This window comes from Dermacentor silvarum, chromosome 2 (assembly GCF_013339745.2).
Source record: "Dermacentor silvarum isolate Dsil-2018 chromosome 2, BIME_Dsil_1.4, whole genome shotgun sequence".
Classification (NCBI taxonomy): Eukaryota; Metazoa; Arthropoda; class Arachnida; order Ixodida; family Ixodidae; genus Dermacentor; species Dermacentor silvarum.
Window position 1 is genome coordinate 122,381,849 of NC_051155.1, and position 19,490 is coordinate 122,401,338.

A 19,490-nucleotide genomic window follows, 5' to 3' on the forward strand; every position below is an offset into this window, starting at 1 on the left:
TAAAAGGGGGATACTGAAGGTTGAGCTTGAATGGATAGATCACCGACGCCACTGGAACGCCATTCTTACCGCGACCGAAGGCTTGTTATATAGGCAAAAAGAAAACGACACTGCAGGTGGCGTCGTCGCAAAACGCGCAACAGCGCGACGTTATAAAATTTTGCTAGCGACTGCGTTTGCGCTATAGTTTACGATTTGCCAATAGAAGAGGACGACATCGAAGTCGAAAGGACTCAACCCGGGGCCGTATTCTGAAACGTTCCACTTCGGCGATAGTTCGCCTTCAGGCGCACGCTGATTGGCTGGTTGAGCAAAATTGAATGACGTCGGGCTCTACAAGTCAATCAGCTCATCCAAGTTTGCTGAAACAACCAATCAGCGCGCACCTGAAGGCGAACTATCGCCGGCGTGGAACGTTTCAGAATACGGCCCCAGGTGACCTTACGCGGGCTTTTCCAGCGGATTAGAATTGCTCAGACATGGAAACACCGAGAAAATTCCGAGGCGTCAGACATTCGTCATCAACGGCACACTTTAAGCATAAAATTGAAATGGAGGAAAGTTCTGCTGGCTAGGAGGAGTTATCTTACGTGTCCCTCTAATTCAAGTGCCGAGGCAACATCTCACAGACATGTTCGAAACAAACGCGAACCTGTCGAGGATGACGAGACCGCCCTTGACGGAGAGATATATGGGTCCTCCTACCAAAACGTTGGCCAGCCCTTCCGAGGCACCTTATCCCTGTTTATAAACCGGGTATTCGACGCCCGCACGATCTCGTTGGGCTCCTGACCAAGGAGATCACGTGTCAAGGTTGAACACAGCTCATGAACGCGCCTCCCTCGAAGGAAAAGCCGGAACGGACTGCGCGGCGCACTTGAGCGGCACCACGGTCACTCGTGCAACGCTTCTGCCGGGCGCACGGACGAAACGCGGCGTTTAACACCCCCCCCCCTCCCCTCCCCTCCTTTCCCTTCCACACATCCCTCGCAATTCTGGGTCCCAGTTTCAACGGATGTTCCCTCCGATTTATAGCCTATTGACCCTTTTCGCGGAGCAGTTTGCTCTAGAGGAACAAGATGGCGCTTTCGGCGGCGCGCCATACGTTGCCTCAGCGAATGCGCACGAATATGAAACTATTACTGCTTCTGCCGTGCTATACTGTGCTATCAGCTGCCGGAAATGCAACTGGGTGTTCACGAATGCACTCTGCCCAATTCCTGCTGCAAAATGTTTGACGATAAAGGGAATACGTGTGCGGTAGTTCGCTGCAAAAATAGTGATTCGGATATTTGGAATGCAATCAACCTGTGTCGCCGCTGCTACATAAGAACTGCCTGTGTTGCCGCCCTTCGCGATGCACGGCTTTCCTCAAGGATAAAAAAAAGATAATTCATCCGCCTGAGCTGTATAGCTAACCTCCAAAGAAAGGACTTCAACTCCGGAACGTCGGCACTTAAGAGTGAGTACCGCTCGTTACAAAAGGTAGTACCACTTACTGGCATAGTAAGTTTCTCGCACGTTATCTACACACATCCCCCTCTACTCGCACGCAAACCTACGTCCACCCTATCGCCAACGTATCAATAATAAGTGAATAGGCGCTCACTTGAATCAATGTGCCGAAGCATGAGTGATGGCAACTACACCGACAAGACACGAATGCTGGAAGCTGAACGTTTCGTGACGATACACAGAGTAAGCGAGGAACTAGAGATAATACGTCTTTGCTACGAGCTACCGCAAAGTACAGAACATTCATATTCCAAGCTTTGTGCGCCGCAAGAACAAATCTATCGTAGCAGAGCACACCCGCGAGCGATTACGCTGAAAATAAACAATCAGATAGTGGCCGCACCAAGGAACTTTACTGGGTCAGAAATATGACAAGCCGCTGGGAAGCATGCACTGCGCGTTTGAAGAAATGTCAACAGCTTTCCGCCACGGACGCGTCAAACAGCCGACGCCGGCGGCGCTACATCCTGCTATATACAGGTGCACAGGTAATGCATTTACGGCCTTTTCTTTTTATTTATCTCTCCCCCACGGGGGCGCTATATACAGAATCACGCCACCGATTGAGGTGAGAGCGCGATGTCGCGCACACGTTAGGCGCGATCGACAACTCCCGCCCCCGAAAAAGGAGGGCGACGACACACGCGGCGACACGCTTTAGCAAACATCCCGTTCGCGATGCACGCAGCCGACGAAGTTGTGGCGGCCAGCCATTCGTTCGCACTTTCGACGCTTACGAGGCAAACAAAATGCGAAGTAAGCTTGACGCATAAATAAGGGAATATCGGCCGTATACTAAACTAATGCTCGGAACGCGTGGGATTCGTCACAGCGCGGACGTGACGAAAAAAAGAGAAACGCGGTGTGTGATATCGCGGTTTCGGTTTAGAAACCCACGTAATCCACTCCCATGGGGGACGCTGGTGCAGCTCGGCACGCCTATATAAGCAGCTGCCTCGTTGAATGAAGAGTTCTTCGCCTCGGTACCCGCCTGTGTCTGCGTCAGTTGTTCGGCCGCCGTCCCGGCGTGCCCCTGCGTTCCCGCGTGCCCTTCACGGCAACCACGCCGATACAACACGGTGCACATGTACGCGTCGCGAGGTGCTGGCGCCAATGGCAGGACATTTCCAGATGCTTGCACGATGCGAATAACGTAACAATAAATCGTCCTCATAATGAAGGCACACCGATTTGAGCACATGCAGCGGCAGTGGCGGAGCGAGCCTGAAGACACCCGGTGCGCGGAGTTATTGACAGCGAGCGACACAAACGTGAACAATTAATGTAAACTGAAGAGCAACCCGGAAGCAGATTCTTCAGCTAAAAGCGCTATATAGGGTGCGCCCATTGGGCCATTAACGTGTCATCGCTCCACAACGCACATACCGATCAGGACCACATTGGTTGGGTGGCATATATATATATATATATATATATATATATATATATATACACCTCGACGTCAGCTCACACGGCCGCGCGCGCAGCAGAGGAAAGAAGAGCGGAACAGCACCAACCCCTTGGCGACGGTCGCAACCACGGCCAGAAACCGCAGCGCTATCCAGGCCAACGTCGTCCGGATCCACCGGACCGACGGGTTCATGTCGCTGGCCGCGAGCGCACACCGCCACGAACTCGCCGCCGGCGGCCGAGCTCGGCCTCGCAGCTGCAGAGGTTCGTCACCGAGCGAGCTCGGGAGGCTGGGGGTCACCGACGACGGTCTCGCTTCGGTATACCTCGATCGACCGACGGTGCAGGGCGCCCGAGGAGGCAGTGAGAGTTAAACGTGGCTGCTATACGGCGGAAAGGCCTCGTTCGATCAGCTACGGCCACGCACCACCACTGCCGCCGCCAACACGTGCCAGCGCGGACTGGAGCGCCACTGCTTCCACTTCTTTGTCGTCTTCCAAGCTGACACGAACTGCATCGCGAAACACGGGACACACTTAGGCGAAGCTACAGCGCACCCCGACGGAAAGGGACTCGACATTTACACTCGTTCGCGCGGTGCCTAGTATATAGTATAATCCGCGATCTCTGCCTTGGATAGTCAGTGCACTTGGTGTCGCTAACATCAGCCCATACTTGGCCAATTCCCCGATAGTGGGTGTACGTCCGTGTACTGCCTACACCTAGCCGACGACAGCTCCCAAGTTACCTTAATTATTGCCAGTATATACAGTATAGTGGGAGGAAGGGGTGCGTCTCCAAATTAATTGTGACTGCCTGTGTTAAACTTCAGTGTCAGTAGTATTTTTAGAATGTCCTTGTTCGCATGTTAAGTCACCTTTACGACGAATGCATACGAGTTGTTGGGTGTAGTGCCCATTGTGCTGTGTGGACCAAAGTGGCGCATTTATACAGGGCGTTTCATTTTAGCTGCACCAAATTTGTACAAATTGCCTGCGGCATGCAGATAGTGCAATTATAATCCTTGATCTAAATTACTCGATGAGGCGGCCATTACTTCCACGAGAAATCGAAACGCTTAATTGAATACTTAACATAATTACGCTAATTAACTTTTCATTTAATTATATTACGGCACATCTTTCAATCTACGAATTATAGCCGCTGAGTTAGCAAGGCGATACCACTTGGAAGGAATTTTCAGGACCTGAACCAGTTTCGAGATATTAATTTTCAAAGTGTCCGACGAAATGCATGGGCGTTCCAGTTAACTTTGTGCTTCAATGCATAAAACAGCGTTTTCCCTAAAAATTTACGAATCGCCACGCCTGTAAAGCAGAGAGGCCAGCGCAAGCGACGGACGAGGATGGAGATAAGCCGGCTGGGGGGGGTCGTACACCGCTTCAGACTGCGCATGCGCACATCGCGAGGAGTGCAGTTCGCAGTGCACGTGCACTCCACGTGCAGGCGGTATGAGAGAAGCGAAGTGCGCTCGAGTGTCAGCAGCAGCAGTGGCACTCCACAGTCGCAGCAACGCGGACGGCGCGGCGCAAGGTCCACGTCCGGCCGGCCACGGATGTGGGGATCGCGCGAGACGATGAGCCGATTGTGATAACGGGAGGACTTCACAAAAGGTGTAGAGAACACTTCGAGAAGAGGAAAGTTACCGCGTGCAAAGATTGCCGCTGCATGCTCCCCCTTAAACGCGGCACTCCAGGGAACACGCGTGACATCGCGGTACGCAACAGTCCTGAGAGCGATGCGTAAGCGCAAAAAAAAAAAAAAAAAAACGAAGGCATGTGCTTGCTTTGTACTTCCTTTACACTATTAAAACTATTCAATAACGCAGAAATCTCGATTGGTTGGCATGTAGAGAAATTGTCAGTGTTAACCAGGCTCATGAATTCTCGTGAACACGGAAGAATTAAATGTTCAGCAGCAAGTGTTAGAAGTTGCTATGAGAGAGAGAGAGAGAGAGAGAGATAGAGAGGTGGGGGAATAAGTACATGGGTGGAGCGTGGAAACGCAACGCATGGGCTACGATAAACGCTGTATCGGATGGCTCCGGATCTATCTCAAACACGTCGGTTTCTCTATATAAATTTAACCCAAAGCACGGTATACGTGCGCAATGTTTTCGCATTCCAGCCCCGCCGGAGTGTGGCCGCGGAATCGAACCCGCGACCTCGCGTTCAACAGCAGAACGCCACATGACACCAACCACACCTCCGGATGCGAGTATCGCGCGGAAAACGAAGAAAAACAGCTTCGGTATGTCAGAGTGGATTAAATCAGTTGCTTCGGAAAGCCACAGTCTGCAAACTGCTGCACAGGCACGGGTAAATTCGTACGAGTAGGAGATAAAAAACCAGGTTAATGCAACGATACCAGTCCAATTATTTTGGCGTATCGGCACAAGTCAGAGCGGTACTGTTCCTGCGTTATCACCATGATGAGGCGGCCGTGATCGGTAGACGATAATTTTAAAGGAATTCTGGGGTTCCATGCGTCAAAACCACGATATGATTCTGAGGCACGCCGTGATGGGGTACTCTGGATTAATTTTGACCACGGGCGTAGATAGATAGGAAAAGTGAGAGTCGAGCGAAAGGATTCCTTTCGTTCATCGCCCCGGGATTCCGATCTTTTTGCTTGAACAAGAGAATCCAGTGACCGTAATACGGATACCGATAGCATGCTTCGTTTACGCGGAGCCACGGTACTAATGGAGAAGCCAGGAACGTCGAACGACTCCCTAGTCGTTCCGCACACCGCTATGTCAACGGACGACCTGCCCCGTTGCGGCATAATTCCGGCGCCGTTCGCTTCCCGGCGCGGCCACAGGTGAGGTGTCGGGACGCCTGCCGCTAATTGGGTGCACCGAGCTGACGCCCCGGCAAACGGCCGCTCTTCCGCATGTCCACGGGCGCGCGCCCCAGATAGAACCGCGAAAAATCACACCAGCACCGGCCCATCACGCCACCGGCAAGAGAGCGCGACACGCGCCAACGAGCCGATACGAGGGAAAAGCATGCACACACGCGCGAGCACACACCTAAACACACACGGGAGAGCACGCGTCTCCCCCTCTCCCGGTTTATACGGAGAGAGAGAGCTGACGAAAGCAAACGCAGAAAATAGCCTCGCCGCCGCTACGCGCGCGCGACCGAGTCAGGCCACTCGTCACGTGGCGCAACAGACGACAACGGCAGAGGAGGAGAGAGGAGCACACGCTTTTCCCCTCGCATCGCCGGCACTCGTATCATCGACGGACCCCAGTTGCTGCCAAAAAAAAAGAAAAACGCGTCCAAAATCGCTCTAGCAAAACGGCATCGACAGGCAGAACGGAGGCAGTGCACGGTATAAACACAACACAGTGACGGCGCAACCACAGCACTTCGCCAGGAAGAACGAGGAAGCGCGCGACGCGGAGATCAGTTTGCAGCCGAAACGAAATGCTAAACCTGCAAAGCGAGACAACAACGCGTCCGTCGCGGTGCGGGCAGCGAGCTTGCTCAAGCGCTTCCGCGGAGAAGACGGGGCCGAAGCCCGCCAGACAGATCCGGTAGGGCTGATTCACACTAGGCCAACACGACACCGATTTGTGTGAATGAGCCTTTACCTGCAAGCCATAGCACAACACGCAATGCGCCGTTGTCTTAAACGTTCCAATAGGTTGGAAGAAGACATCGGACGTAATGAACAGATCAACTTCGGACGTTAACACTCGCGACAATAAGATAAAAAGAATCACCGACAACGAATGCGCAGCCAAGAAGCCACTGTTAAAAACTGGATTCTCCAAAGGAGAGCGCTGCCTGGCTTTCGGGATGCCTTCGGAGAGCGATAAGCATCTATGGAGCGGCGCCCGGACGGAGCTGACAAAAACCCGTCTTTCGCCGTTTCGCTCGCTCTTCGAAGAAGGCAAGAACAACCCGCCACGCAGGCGAACAGGCAGCTTTCGCCGTGCACGCGAAGCGGCAACAACGGTGCAACCGCCACTTAGGCAAAAGCAGCCTGAGAGAGAGAAATTTATTTACAGAAAGGTCGACTGGCCTGCTGCTATAAGCTGGGGAAAGGGACGGGAAGGAGACGAGAGGAGCGAGCCACGCGCGTCATTAAGCTCTCGCGACATTTGTTGTGCCGTCTCAACGAGCCTATTCTCCGCAAATAGTCAAGAGAAAACCGCTATACTTGGAAAAAAAAAAGTGCACTCTCGAGGTTCGGCCGGAGGTGTTTTAGGCGTGAGTAAACAACAGACAGCATAGTGTACTTCTATATGTTGGTCCACTGCAAATGCGATGGCAAGAGGCCTTTGCATCTGCTTCGCGCGTCGCCGGTTATAACAGCCTCGCCGAACGCGGCTACAAATCCGCGTCCTTGCACGTTCGCGATTCTGTAGCGAGTGACGCACTGCTGCGTCATCGTGGCGGGAACTTCCCGACTGAAATAAGTGAGCATTAACTAACAGTAGAGGCCTTAACTTCCCTACCGGAGTAAGTATCATGCTCGCATTGCTTATCGGCAACGGCCAGGCATGCGTGCAGCCAAGGTTTCGGGGCGATACCTGTATACCGCCGACCTGCGTGGTTGACGGACAAATCGTCGATAATGCCGTTATTTACATCACGCGCTGGCGGTGTCGCACGCCACGCGATTAACAGGGCTGGCCGAACCCGTCACTTCTCGGCACATTGCCGCCGATCTCTCATACGTTCAGTATAAACGGCGACCTCCACACATCCACTCAGCATTCATCGCTTTACCCGATCTCGTTTGCGTCAGTGCGGCGCCGTTCGGACGAAGCGACATTCGCGGAGAAAGACGAGCTGGGCCGGCGCTTGCTCGGGATTTTACGGCAATTCGCAAAGCCTGCCGATTCGGCCGACCACCTGAGCAGCGTCGCAATTAAGGTGCGTTGCAAGAGATAGTTCTCCGACGAAAGCGACTTGGCATGCACGCGAACGCGCGCGTGTGCCACGTATAGGAGGAAGGGTCGATCGTCGAAGTAGAGGATCACGACTGCAAATCGACGCCTATACCACTACGCCAACACGCGATCCGACGTGGCTCCGCAGCACACAAACGCACCGGCGGCGATCGGGCGACGTACGTGTCGCAACGCATGCATAGACGCGGGTCGCACGGACAGCTGGCACGCGCACTGCCGCGGACGAGGACCGAGCGAGCGAGCGAGGTCGCGCGGTGGCGAGCTTCCGCGCTCTCCAGCATCACGCGTTTCCTGCTGCTGGCGCGCAAGTGATGGCTTGCGCTGACCGCGTGGCTATCGGTGACGGGGCCTCGCGCGAGGCTCGCGCTCTGTGCGCTGCGGCCAGACAGCAACATCTGGCAACACGGGAACCGTTCTACGAATACTTAGGGACATTCTGAAAAAAAAAAAAAATAATGGCCATGTCGCACAAAGCATCGAAAGCGACGGCAAGGTTCATATCTCCACGTTGAGGCTCTTCGGTAGCTCGACGTAGTACGCGAGGCCACTGCTGCGCAGCAGCAGCAACAGGGTCCGCGTAATTGATATTGTAATAACAGTGTAGTAGCCAGGATCGGTCGAGCGTTTGCGTGGCCTCTGTGCCCGTCGGTATTTCGGTAATCTCGAAGGCCGCTGGGCGCGTAAGAATTAAACGTGCCGACAGGTGCACGCACAGTCTAACCAGAACGTCCTCGAAGCGATGACACCAACGCAATGTAAAGATCTCGTGACAGCAACACGGGCAGTAAACTGAAACAGACAGCTAGGGAAAGAAAATGCATTTGCGTAGCTGGAGTCGGACACACAGCTGTTCTAATTGCGGCTGCGCGCGCTGTTAATGAGAGCCTCAAAAGATAGCGGCGGCGCTGTCCCCCGCATACACAGACAGTTATATATGAGGCGCCTTATCGGCCGTGTTGCATAATCTCGCGTGGCCTCAGACAAGAGTCGCACTACGCGTGCTACAGGCCATCTGCATGCACCCTGCAGACTTCTACATCCCTATACGGCGATGTCGAATACCACCACGTCGGCGTTATGAGCCAATCGGAGAGGTCGTAGCAGCAGCCTTGGGGGCCAACCATAACTGACAAGATGGCTGAGCAGGGCGAATTCAACAATGTGGCAGAATTTGACAGTGTCCAGACCATATAGCAACGCCGGTCCCCGCAATGCTGCGTGAAGTCGCTGACAGACCCCAGAAAGGACACCGAAAAAAAAAAAAAAAAAGAAAGAAAGAAAAGCCGAGTCATGGCTCCCGCCGGCGGGTGCGCACTCTGGACAGCTGCACCGCTATCGTCTGCCCCCAGTAGTATATACATAGCAGAATCGGTCATCGTATGTCACGCCGCAACTAAACACAGGACATGCATGCAGACAGATCGCTGCCTTTCCAGCAGACCAAGGCACGGCGGCATCACCACACAGCATGGCACACTAACGAGAAAAGGAAAAGCACACTTGCAGGAAAAAAAAAAAAGAAGAAGAAAAAGAAAAACTGTTAGCCGAGTGCTGAAAGACGATTGGCGTCCTCGAGAAAAACCACGACGGACGCCACAGCGAGGCCACACCAGATGATTCGATCGGTATTACGACAGGCCGAGCCAGCTACAATCCGGATTCACAGTAGGTCGCCGGCAGCAGCAGCAACAGCGGAGAAAGCAAAGCAAGCAAAGGGTTCTAGCGGAGCACGAGCAAGACGACGACTTCGCGGAAAGAGCGCACTAGCGCGGGGCATTTCAAAACGCTCGCGCACAATGAAGGGCACATGCAGAGATAGCGGCTGTATACGCATGGTCTAGCTACATGATTTCTCCATCTGGCCGCGTCGCTCGCGTATACGCTGAAAGCAGGAGGCACCGGCTTGCAACCGTTTTCCCGTTCGTTGAACGTCCCGCGCTGCGCGAACGACCGTGCTATGTGGGAGAACAATTAGAGCAGCGCGTTAACGAACTCCTTCGATATATAGCCAGGAGCGCAGATGCACGCCGCTCCGGCGGCAACAATAGGCGTCGCTGCATGTGGTCGGACGAAACAATGTCTGATAAGGAAAGCTCTTGAAAGGAAAAGTCTGCACCCCCATCAGAAGATATACGAAAGAAACCGAGTATATATACTGGGCGCCTTTTTAGCTGCGCCTAATTATTAAGGATTGCCTGTGGCAGGTAGCACAATGCTAACCCTTGATGTAAATTACTCGATCAGGGGGCCATTACTTCTACGAGAAATCAAAATGCTTAATTGAACGATTAACGTAATTACGCTAATTAGCTTTTTAATCCATTGCTTTCCGGCACATACTTGAAGCTAGTGAGTACGTACGCAAGGCATATCGACTCGGAAGGAATTCTGAGGATGGCCCCGGTTTTCGAGATATGCGCCGTCAAAATTGCGGTAGAAAAACACTGTTCCACTTCAGGAAAACGCTGCTTGAAGCAATGAAGCACAAAAGTAACTGGAACGCCAATGCGTTTCGTCGGGACACCGAAAATTAATATCTCGAAACAGGTGTTACTCTGAGAAAACGTTCCAAGTGGAAATGCCTGGCATACTCACACGTTGCAATTCGTAGATTACGGCACATGTGCCATAAAGTAATTAATTAGATGTTAATGATCGTAATTACGGTAATTAAGCATTTTTATTTCTCGTATAATAGCCGCCTCGTGTATAGGGAAATTTAGATCAATGGTTAGAATTGTGCTATCCGTCAGACAACTTAAAAATGTGATGCATCCAGAACACACACCGTACCTACAGTGCTACGGCCCAAATAAAAACTACACACGTGGTATAAGAAGCCAATGAGCAGCCGTAGACAACGAGTCATGGCGGACGATATCTCTGGCTGACGCATTTTATCAGCAAACGAAATGCCTTCGTACCAACTCCGCCAGGGATAAATTGGGGGAAAGGGAGAAGTGAATTACTACGCGAAAGCTCCGTTAAGTTGCCTATACGCTGACCACATGTGCTCTTGTGATCTGATGCACAATAAAACAACACTATGCGCTATATGCACGGGTGCCTCGCTAATGACACCCAAGCCTTGTAAAAATGGCGCCCACATGCGGGGAGACGAGAGTGAGCAACACAAGCCGACAAGACCAGTAGCTATAGAAACGCTGTGCCATACTAGTAGTACACTACTGATGGAAATGGCTGAAGGAGGGGGCAATAAGCTGACGCCCCAAGCAACAACAAGAGGCACGCTTTTACACGACGGAGCACCAAACAATCAGAGCTTACATTACCAGTCGTATGCAGTACTGCCGAAATTGTACGATAAAGCAAAGGCGGCACAAAACGGCAGTGGCGCTTGCGACACGAACGGTATAAAGCCCCTATATATAAATATAGGGGCTTTAGAACGGTAGCGAAATCGCACGCAGAAACTCTTCCGCAGAAAGCAGAGCGACACGACCTTGAATCCGCATTCAACGCCGCCATCATTAGAATGGGCTGCGAAGCAAACGCGACACGGAACGGCTTCCGATACGAGCGATCAATGCGACCGGCACGCGTTTTGTTAACGGCGCTACCCGACGAGCTTTAGATTTGCGCGAGCGAGAAACGGACGCGCGGATCGCAGTAATCGAAAATATGCGAGATCGATTTAGGCGTACAGCTATAGCTGAGCGATTGCACATCGGGGAATTGGGAATCCCGGTCACGGGCTTTGAACAGGCCCAAGGAAAGTCGTAATGGAGAGCGGAGAGCATTAAATACAACCAACAGCGGGAGACGCACTATGGCGACATAAGAAACAGGCGAGCAATCGAACAGAGCGGTCACGCGCCGTAAGGAACATTTAAGGCTGCCACGCATCGCAGCGATAATGAAGGACCGGTTTTCATCTGTACAAGCCTTAACCGAGCGCACTAACGCGCGCTGTGCAGCCAGTTGCGAAGGCGTAAGATCAAATAAAGAAAAAGAGGGGGAGTGGTAGTAGCAGCAGCAACGAGGAAAAGACGGGTATACCGGAGGTTCAAGGCTGCGTCCGAGGTTTCTCTGTTACGCGATCCGCGCCGCAGAAGATCGAGAGGAAAAAGAGGAGACTGACAAATTATGGGCTGCCCGTTTGCGATCGAAGACGACAAGAAAATCAAAGCAATGACGGAAGCGGGTGAGCGGGGTAAATCCGACAGCACGCAGGAGTGGCCACTCGAAGAGGACACGCGCGATCGCGCGGAGGAGATGAAAAAACAGGGAGGGGGGGAACAAACAATCTGGCGTGACGAGATGTGTGCAAAGCCCAAGGATGAAGAAAAAAAAAAGCGGGGTGCGATACACGAGAAAGAGAAGAAGCAGCAGCACGGACGCTAGCCAGGGACACAAACGGGACGACAGGCCGAAGGGAGGAAGGGGCGGGGCGCGCTGCCGGCGACGAGGAAATACGATCTCGACGTGGCGAAGCGAACTGGCGGGAGGAAGCGGCGCGTCTCACGCCGCGTGTATCAGCGGTAGTGTGCTCGCCTGACACGGTCACCCGGTAGGCCAACAAAAAAGAAAGACATTGCGCTTGCAGAGAGGGCGCAACCTCGACGATCGTTGCCTCAGATGTTATGACTCGGCTCCTAGAATCGCCAGCCCGTGGATAGCGATAACGTCGCGAATGGCGTGATAGAGCCGGCACGCGCGGATCTCCGTGCCAGCTATCTGGTTGTGGAGGCGGCGCCGCAGTCTTTAACACAGTGAACTGCGTACCTAGCTATAGGGCTGTAGAGTTGATTTTGGTTGTTCAGTGGCAAACGTGATCGTACGCACAGCAGCGAGGGCCAGCGCGCGGCAAAGAGGTATATAGCGTCTTTTTTTTTTTTTTCGTAAGGATTCCACCTCGTCAGTTGAATTCGCATCATCCGACGCGCCGATTGATCGATAACGGCGGCGTGCGAGCCAACATGAAGGTCTGGAATACCGAAGAGAACAGTTAATTATTGCCATCGTTCGCGTGTTGGTACGAGCAGCTGTATGGAGCATTGCGAGGTGTACACACGCACACACACGACAAATGTACCGAGTTTATGCAGCGGTGACAAAGATCCGCACGATAATGCATAGCGGCAGCGACTTCGCGAAAAGAAAGAAAAAACGTGATCCTATATAGCCAAGAAGGCGAGTTCATACAGTGGAAGTGGCAGCGCCGAGCCTACCTATAGAAAGCGCCGGCACTCACGCGATCTATTTCGCAATACGCGCACGATACGCCTCGCCGCAGACTGCAACTCGAGCCAGGCGATTAAGAACACCGCAAGCGGTTCAAGGCAAATCGGTCGCATTCGCAAGACGGGAACAGCGCTTCGGGGACCAACGCCGCGTTATCAACGCGAACCAATCGCGGGGAAAGCAATCCGAAACGCCGCCGCTCCCTGCAAGGGGGGCTGCACAGTCGAGCAAGCCAGACCCGCCGCGTAGTACAAACGCTGCGTCGAAAAAAAACGAAGCCGCGCAGGAATCGCAGGAGAGAGAAATCGCTTCCCGAACGACGGCTGATCATGGCAAGAGAACCGCGCCGACGAAGGGAGGGGTTAATTGCTACTATGTCGGCGCGTTCGCAGCTCGCACACGCGGTGATGCTCCGAGCCGCATCTTCCGCTCCTCGCGGCGAACAGGTTTCCGCGAGGGAGCAGCGGCCGACGAAGAAGGGTTAAACGAACCCCTACCGCACCGGAACTGTCCCGAACTGTTGCGCGGCTATATATACATACACGGCGAGAAACAAAGGTCGGAGAAATTACGAGAGCTGTCCAAGCAATAGGCTGTGCAAGGAATTGGGCGAGAGAGAATTAAGCCGCAACCACATGGAGAGTCGCCCGCCGTATAGACGCGCATATTCCCTGCCACGTGATAAGCGCGCTCTACCAACAGCAGTCGTAAAACATATGGGCCAGGATTACGGAGTCGTCGCGCGAATTCCGTCCTGCGTTTCACGGTGACGACACCGTGCGACGCCCGGCCAACGAGACGCCGGAAATGCGTTTCGTGTGGTCGACGCTGAAAAGCGCTCAGCGCGCAATGCAGCTGAAGTTTGATGCGAGGCTCGGTCGCACTTCGAGAACGATGTCGCTTTCAGAGCATGCAACGCCACTATACTTGTCACGGAGACCGGCATTCGAAAGTTTCGCCCCCCGATGGGGACACAAATAGTCAGCGTCGAGTCCCGAGATATACAAAGCGCCGACCGCAACCTAGGTGGCTGCGAACCTGCTCTGCGTGTATATCATTTTGCGTGTTTCGAGTATGTTTGGGGAAGACCGGGTAGTAGACTAAAAAAACATAGCGGCGCTTCCAATGCGAAAGGTAAGAGAATTGAAATTTCAAAGGAAAAAAAATAATGCATAAAAAGAAAACAGGCGGTCAGTGTCATCAACGCTGCATGGGATAACGCTGCCAAACTGGGATAAAAAGATTGCGCGCTTTAGCCTCACCTAAAAGAGAAATCTGCAACTGGCAGTTCCGAAATGACAACGGCATTATGCGACCGACTATCCATTGAGAAACGCAAACAGCTTAGGCAAACAGCCTTCACTTGTTTTTGGTTTTTCTTCTCATCAATAAATGTTTATTCCTCCTCCTCCTCCTCCTCGACGCGCGCATATAGAAGTGCAAGGCAGTGTACACGAATGAGAACCAGGCACTTGGGACAGAGCAATTTAAATAAAGAAATTAAAAAAAATGCCCGCCGACCGGACGCGATGCTGCACACCGAGAACGTGTCGTGCACTCACACACGCAACGAAAGCTCAGGAACAATTTCACTTTTCCCGGATGGCGCGTGTAATTATATTATACGGCATCGCGACAGCACAGGCGCATGGCCACAGAGTTTGCAGACGATAGAGGCATTGCGTGCTTTTTCACGTTTCTTAGGCAATACGGGCCTTTAACATTTATGCAATGTGTCCTTTCACCTCGTTCTTCCCGGTTATAACCCCCCCCCCCCCCCCCCCCCATTGCGACCCTCTTTCGTCCCCTCTTCCCTTACGTAGAGTAGCAGGCCAGATGCTCCATTTTCCGGCTGACCTCTCTACATCTTTCAATCATTAAACCACTACTTGGTTCGCTTCCGTTGAAGCAGTTCTGTTGATTGTCGATTGCAGATATACGACAACGAGGAAACGGAAAAAGGGAAACTGATACCAACAGCGCGTCCGGTATCCGGAGAGGCTGAACATTGCGACGCATGGAAGCAAAACGGAGGAAAGAGAGTTCCGAGTCATGACGGTAAGAACCGCTGCCTCATCGCCGAGACAGGAAGGGGGCCGCTCCATACACGACGACGTGCGACAATGCAGGGAGAAGTGATTTACAGCGCGGAAATATCGCTCATCTATACGTCGACGCCACGTGTACTAAATTGCACATTGACTTTCTGATGCATGAAAACAAACGAGCGCTAAATCAGCTTAACACATTTGGGCATGCGTAAATAAACGGGGGATCGGGGTAGCTATACAACCCAAACACTGCGTATACCTACACTGCGTACCTATAGCAGGGGTCCATAAATCCAACGGTCGAAAAGCCCCATCGAACCTTTAAAAAGTTCTTCGCGGATGCATCAGTTGCATATGTACGCGCTGCGAGCTCGACCGTGAGGGAAATGGGACGGCCGGGTCAGTGCATTGGAGGAATTGCGGGTCCAAGCCGCCAAGACTGCGGTATAAAAGTCACCTGCCAGACGTGTCGTCCCATTATCGTCATGCGCCAGGAAATGCGTGGGCGTCACCTTCGGCACGCTGACCGAAATGCAGAACTTTATCAGTCCCGCTTACGCGAGATATAAGCTTACACCTTTCACCAAATGCACATACTGTACGTGTAAGCACAATTAAGCGCGCCACCAGCGACGTGTGCAAATGTCCTCGCACGCCGTTAGAGGATACCTACACACAGAAAGGTCACGACATATGAGCAGGGAGACTCGTCGAGCGCTCGAGACGCTTGTTGGCGCAGTGTATGAATAGGATTAAGCGTTTTTTTTAAAATAAATTATGCTACAAAGACGAAGCAATTTCTTTATAATGTTGGAAGCATTACATACATAGCACACGTCGCCAGTTATATTAAAGAAGCTGAGGTGCAGGAGGAGTAAGAGGGGGCAAACCAACCAATGTCATTAAGTGACGTCAGCCGGTTAAGTACCGACTGCAGCTTGCATGACAAGTTGCATATGCTGCTAATGCGCTAAGGCACGTGCTACTAATGTCGGGCAATGACAGCTCTAGGCGTTGCCTTCACGCGGAAGCAGCAGCTTCGATTCAGGCGCGAATGCTAACTTATGAAGCGCACGCAATAATGGATCATAGCTGTGTAATCAATCGAAGGGTGCCGAAGAAAACTTATCAAGACAATGAATAACGATTAGACAAAATATTTTTTTAGCTTTTTCATCCGCAAGCCTATACAGCGGTGATCGAAGTGCTAAATTTTCGAATCGAATGCAAATACTAGTGTTTCTGAAAGCAATAAGAAAACGAGAAACACGGAGAGATAAAGAACGGAGAAGTTTTCATTTGACTGAGCCGACTTTCCGATTGGCTTACAACGGGAACTTGGAAGAGTGCGCGGTAGACCTATTACGGCACAAACCTCTTCCGCGGAGCTGGCCGAGTAACCCCGTAAAGTTGTCCCACAATCGTGTGTTCGAAACAAAATTCGTATTCCAAATTTACAACACTCGAACACGCACAGTATCAACAACTGCGTTAGTCTGAATTGGTTAGAGCATCGCAATTATTAAGCCTTATAGCACTTTCTCACGCTTTTTTCTATAGTTGGCTTAAGATATAGTCAAGGCTCGAACTGAAGAGTTTGACGACATTTAGTCTGATCGACGTGAACGGACGTTTCTATTGCGAACAAACACATTGATTTGGCCTCCTCTTTAATGGTAGGCGTCGCCTCGGGCAATTGCCGGCGCTGTAGTTTTACGAGCGCCTTGCACTGTATATTGGAATCGTATATTCCGCCTGTCGTGTACTACAGCCTTCAAAGACAGTTGGTATTTGCTCATTCAAAAGCGTTCCCGCTGAAAGTATACCAATGGCTCGCATACGTGGACAGCTAGGCCGACAAGCGAGATCAAAATAATTCTAATGTTTTACGTGCCAAAACCAGGATGATGGTTACGAGGAACGCCGTAGCATGGGGGAATGAGGAATAATTTCGACCACCCGGGCTTCTTTAACGTGCACCCAACGCGGGCGTTTTGACATTTAGCCGCCCATCGAAATGGGACAGGGATTTGAGCTCGCGACCTCGTGTTTAGCAGCGCAACGCCACCAAAGCAACCACGGTGGTTGTTTTGGACAGACAAAGGTTCCACACAAAAAGACCCTCCCTTCCAAGACTTATAGGAACCACGACTACACCAGTGCCAACACCGGGAGGTGACGACGAACGACAAGCGGTTTTCGAAAAACCGAAAGTGAGCCCAAGGTCGGCGCGACGCCGCAGGAAAAGAAAGGAATCGGCGGAGCTGTGGTCCATCAGCAAAACCCGTCGCGGTGGCGTGGCAGAATACCGCCACTTCGCTGCCCTACCGCATATTAACCACCTGGAACGTGTCCCATCGGCTCGCCGCGCACGATTTCCTTCGTTTGTGCTTCAGCGGTGCGGTGCGCCTTCGCAATAAACGAACGCAGGCGTCGACTCGCTTGGAATAGGCGAACGTGCCGAGAATGGTGGCGGTGGCCCAGCGAGGAAAGGCAATGGCGGGTGACACGCGCAATGCTCGAGTCGTGTGCAAGCGGACGACGCGGACGGAATGCACTGATTGAGACGACGACCGGCGGCAAGCGAGTGGCGTCAGAGCGGCACGCGCTAATTAGTCGGGCACGTGTTCGCAAATGGGATGAACCGCCGAGTGGCCAGCCGGGCTATAGTTTCGGTTTGGAATTTTAGCATCGCCGTGATCCTGGTAGCCAACGAGATATGCAATACCACATGTATATTTGTAATGTAAAATGACACACTGTTGTGTAGAAATAAATGTTTCCTTTCCCGCGTTGTTATTTTACTTTTTTTTATTTTGTCTCTGTATTTGGGGCGCCAACAGTCGGCGCATTTGTAGTTATCGCTTCGGTTAACAAAACAAGGATTTAAGGGAATAGTCAGTGTAACACAAGTTGCAGTGCTCAAACAGAAGAGGAACACCGGATATTGGGACGTATGCACTGGAAACACAGATCAGTACTTTTAGAGTAAATTATAGCGCAAATCGGTGATTGGAAATGGAACCCGAAAATGCACAGAAGTATGGTGGCAGACACCATGCGCGAAGGAATGTTTAATTTTCCAGTTCGCAGAAAACACTTAACTACCGAAAAAAAAAAAGAATGATGAGCTTGGTCACGATTTTCTAGTTCTTATGTGACCGTTTAAATGCATCTTTTCGAGGAGTTGCACTACTATGCGATGTGGATTTAAATCAACCCCCCCCCCCCCTTTTTTTTTTTTCACACGCAGATGCCGATACCACTGGACCTCGCATTTCTTACCGGACCACGAGGATGCTAGCCACAGATAAAGTAAATCTGATTCGGACTCAACAAAAACCAGCGCTCCTGTTACCCGCACTCATTTCTCGCACGGGCAGGTGACGCCACAAGGCAGCGAGCGTGGAAAGGCCGCAACGCAGACATGCCGGACTGACCGCAGGCTAATCCACAAGTGCAGCAAGCCACGCGGATGACGTCGTACAGAAGACGCCAAACACCGCGCATGACCTTGACGCACACGGCGAGCGGAGTCCTTCGGCGGGGCTGGCCCTCCTTGGCATGCACGAGTCATCCAAGGTGGTCACACCACGCGGCGTTAGACGCAAGGTGATACGAGCAGACAATTGCGCAACGTTTAATAAAGGCACGCCGGTGTCACCGGTTTAACCCTGAAAAGTTGCCAAAAACGTCCCAATTGTGATTCCGCGTGGCTCAACACTTTGATCAATATTAAAGAAAAAGTCCGCGTACGGCTTGCATAGGTATATTCATGGGCACACTTATAGAGCGACAGCGCTAGAAATAAACGTGTCCCCGTTTCGCAAACGAGATGTGATGGCCGTTTGGCGGCAAGTGTGTGCACTTCTGCTAGGGTGAGTCGACACGCATTTCAAGAGTCAAAGGCGAGCCCGTGTTCCCTTTGAAACGATTCGCACCCACTGCTCCAAATCGCACGCGAGAGTGACTGACAGTCAAACTCTACCGCGCGAGATGGCCCGCAAATTTGAAGTGAACGACAGGCGAAACATGAGAGAGAGAAAAAAACGCCAGTCACGCGAGGGCCGCATAGCAGACGACGCGTTTTTTTTTTTTTTTTTTTTTTTTTTTGCTTGACGCAGGAATGCTCACGCCACCCGGTGCAGCCAGGTCGGCCTCCGCAAATTCGCTGCGGGCGTTGTCGACTCGCGCAAGAGCGGCATGCGCCCTCCGAGGCCGACCTACTACAACCGCTTACGAGAGAGCGAGAGCACAGAGCGGCGCATTGACCTCCCCAAGCAGGAGTCGTTAGAGGAGAGAGACCCCGACGGTCTGGGCGACTGAACGGAACCGCCGCAACACGCGGTTTCTTTTAC

The 19,490-nt window shown here is 52.2% G+C and overlaps 1 protein-coding gene across 2 annotated transcripts in view; it reads right to left on the minus strand.

Moving 5' to 3' along the window:
- Positions 1-19,490, minus strand: part of LOC119441723 (fatty acid CoA ligase Acsl3) — a 46,564-nt gene that overhangs the window by 25,262 nt on the left and 1,812 nt on the right. Inside the window, exon 1 of one of the 2 annotated variants that reach the window (XM_037706326.2) lies at positions 3,033-3,154. The exons of the other annotated variant lie outside the window; for it this stretch is intronic. Coding sequence (XP_037562254.1) covers positions 3,033-3,118 — 86 coding nt within the window. The 5' untranslated portion in view covers positions 3,119-3,154. Of the gene's footprint in view, positions 1-3,032; positions 3,155-19,490 lie in introns of those variants that run through there. 2 annotated transcript variants of the gene reach the window in all.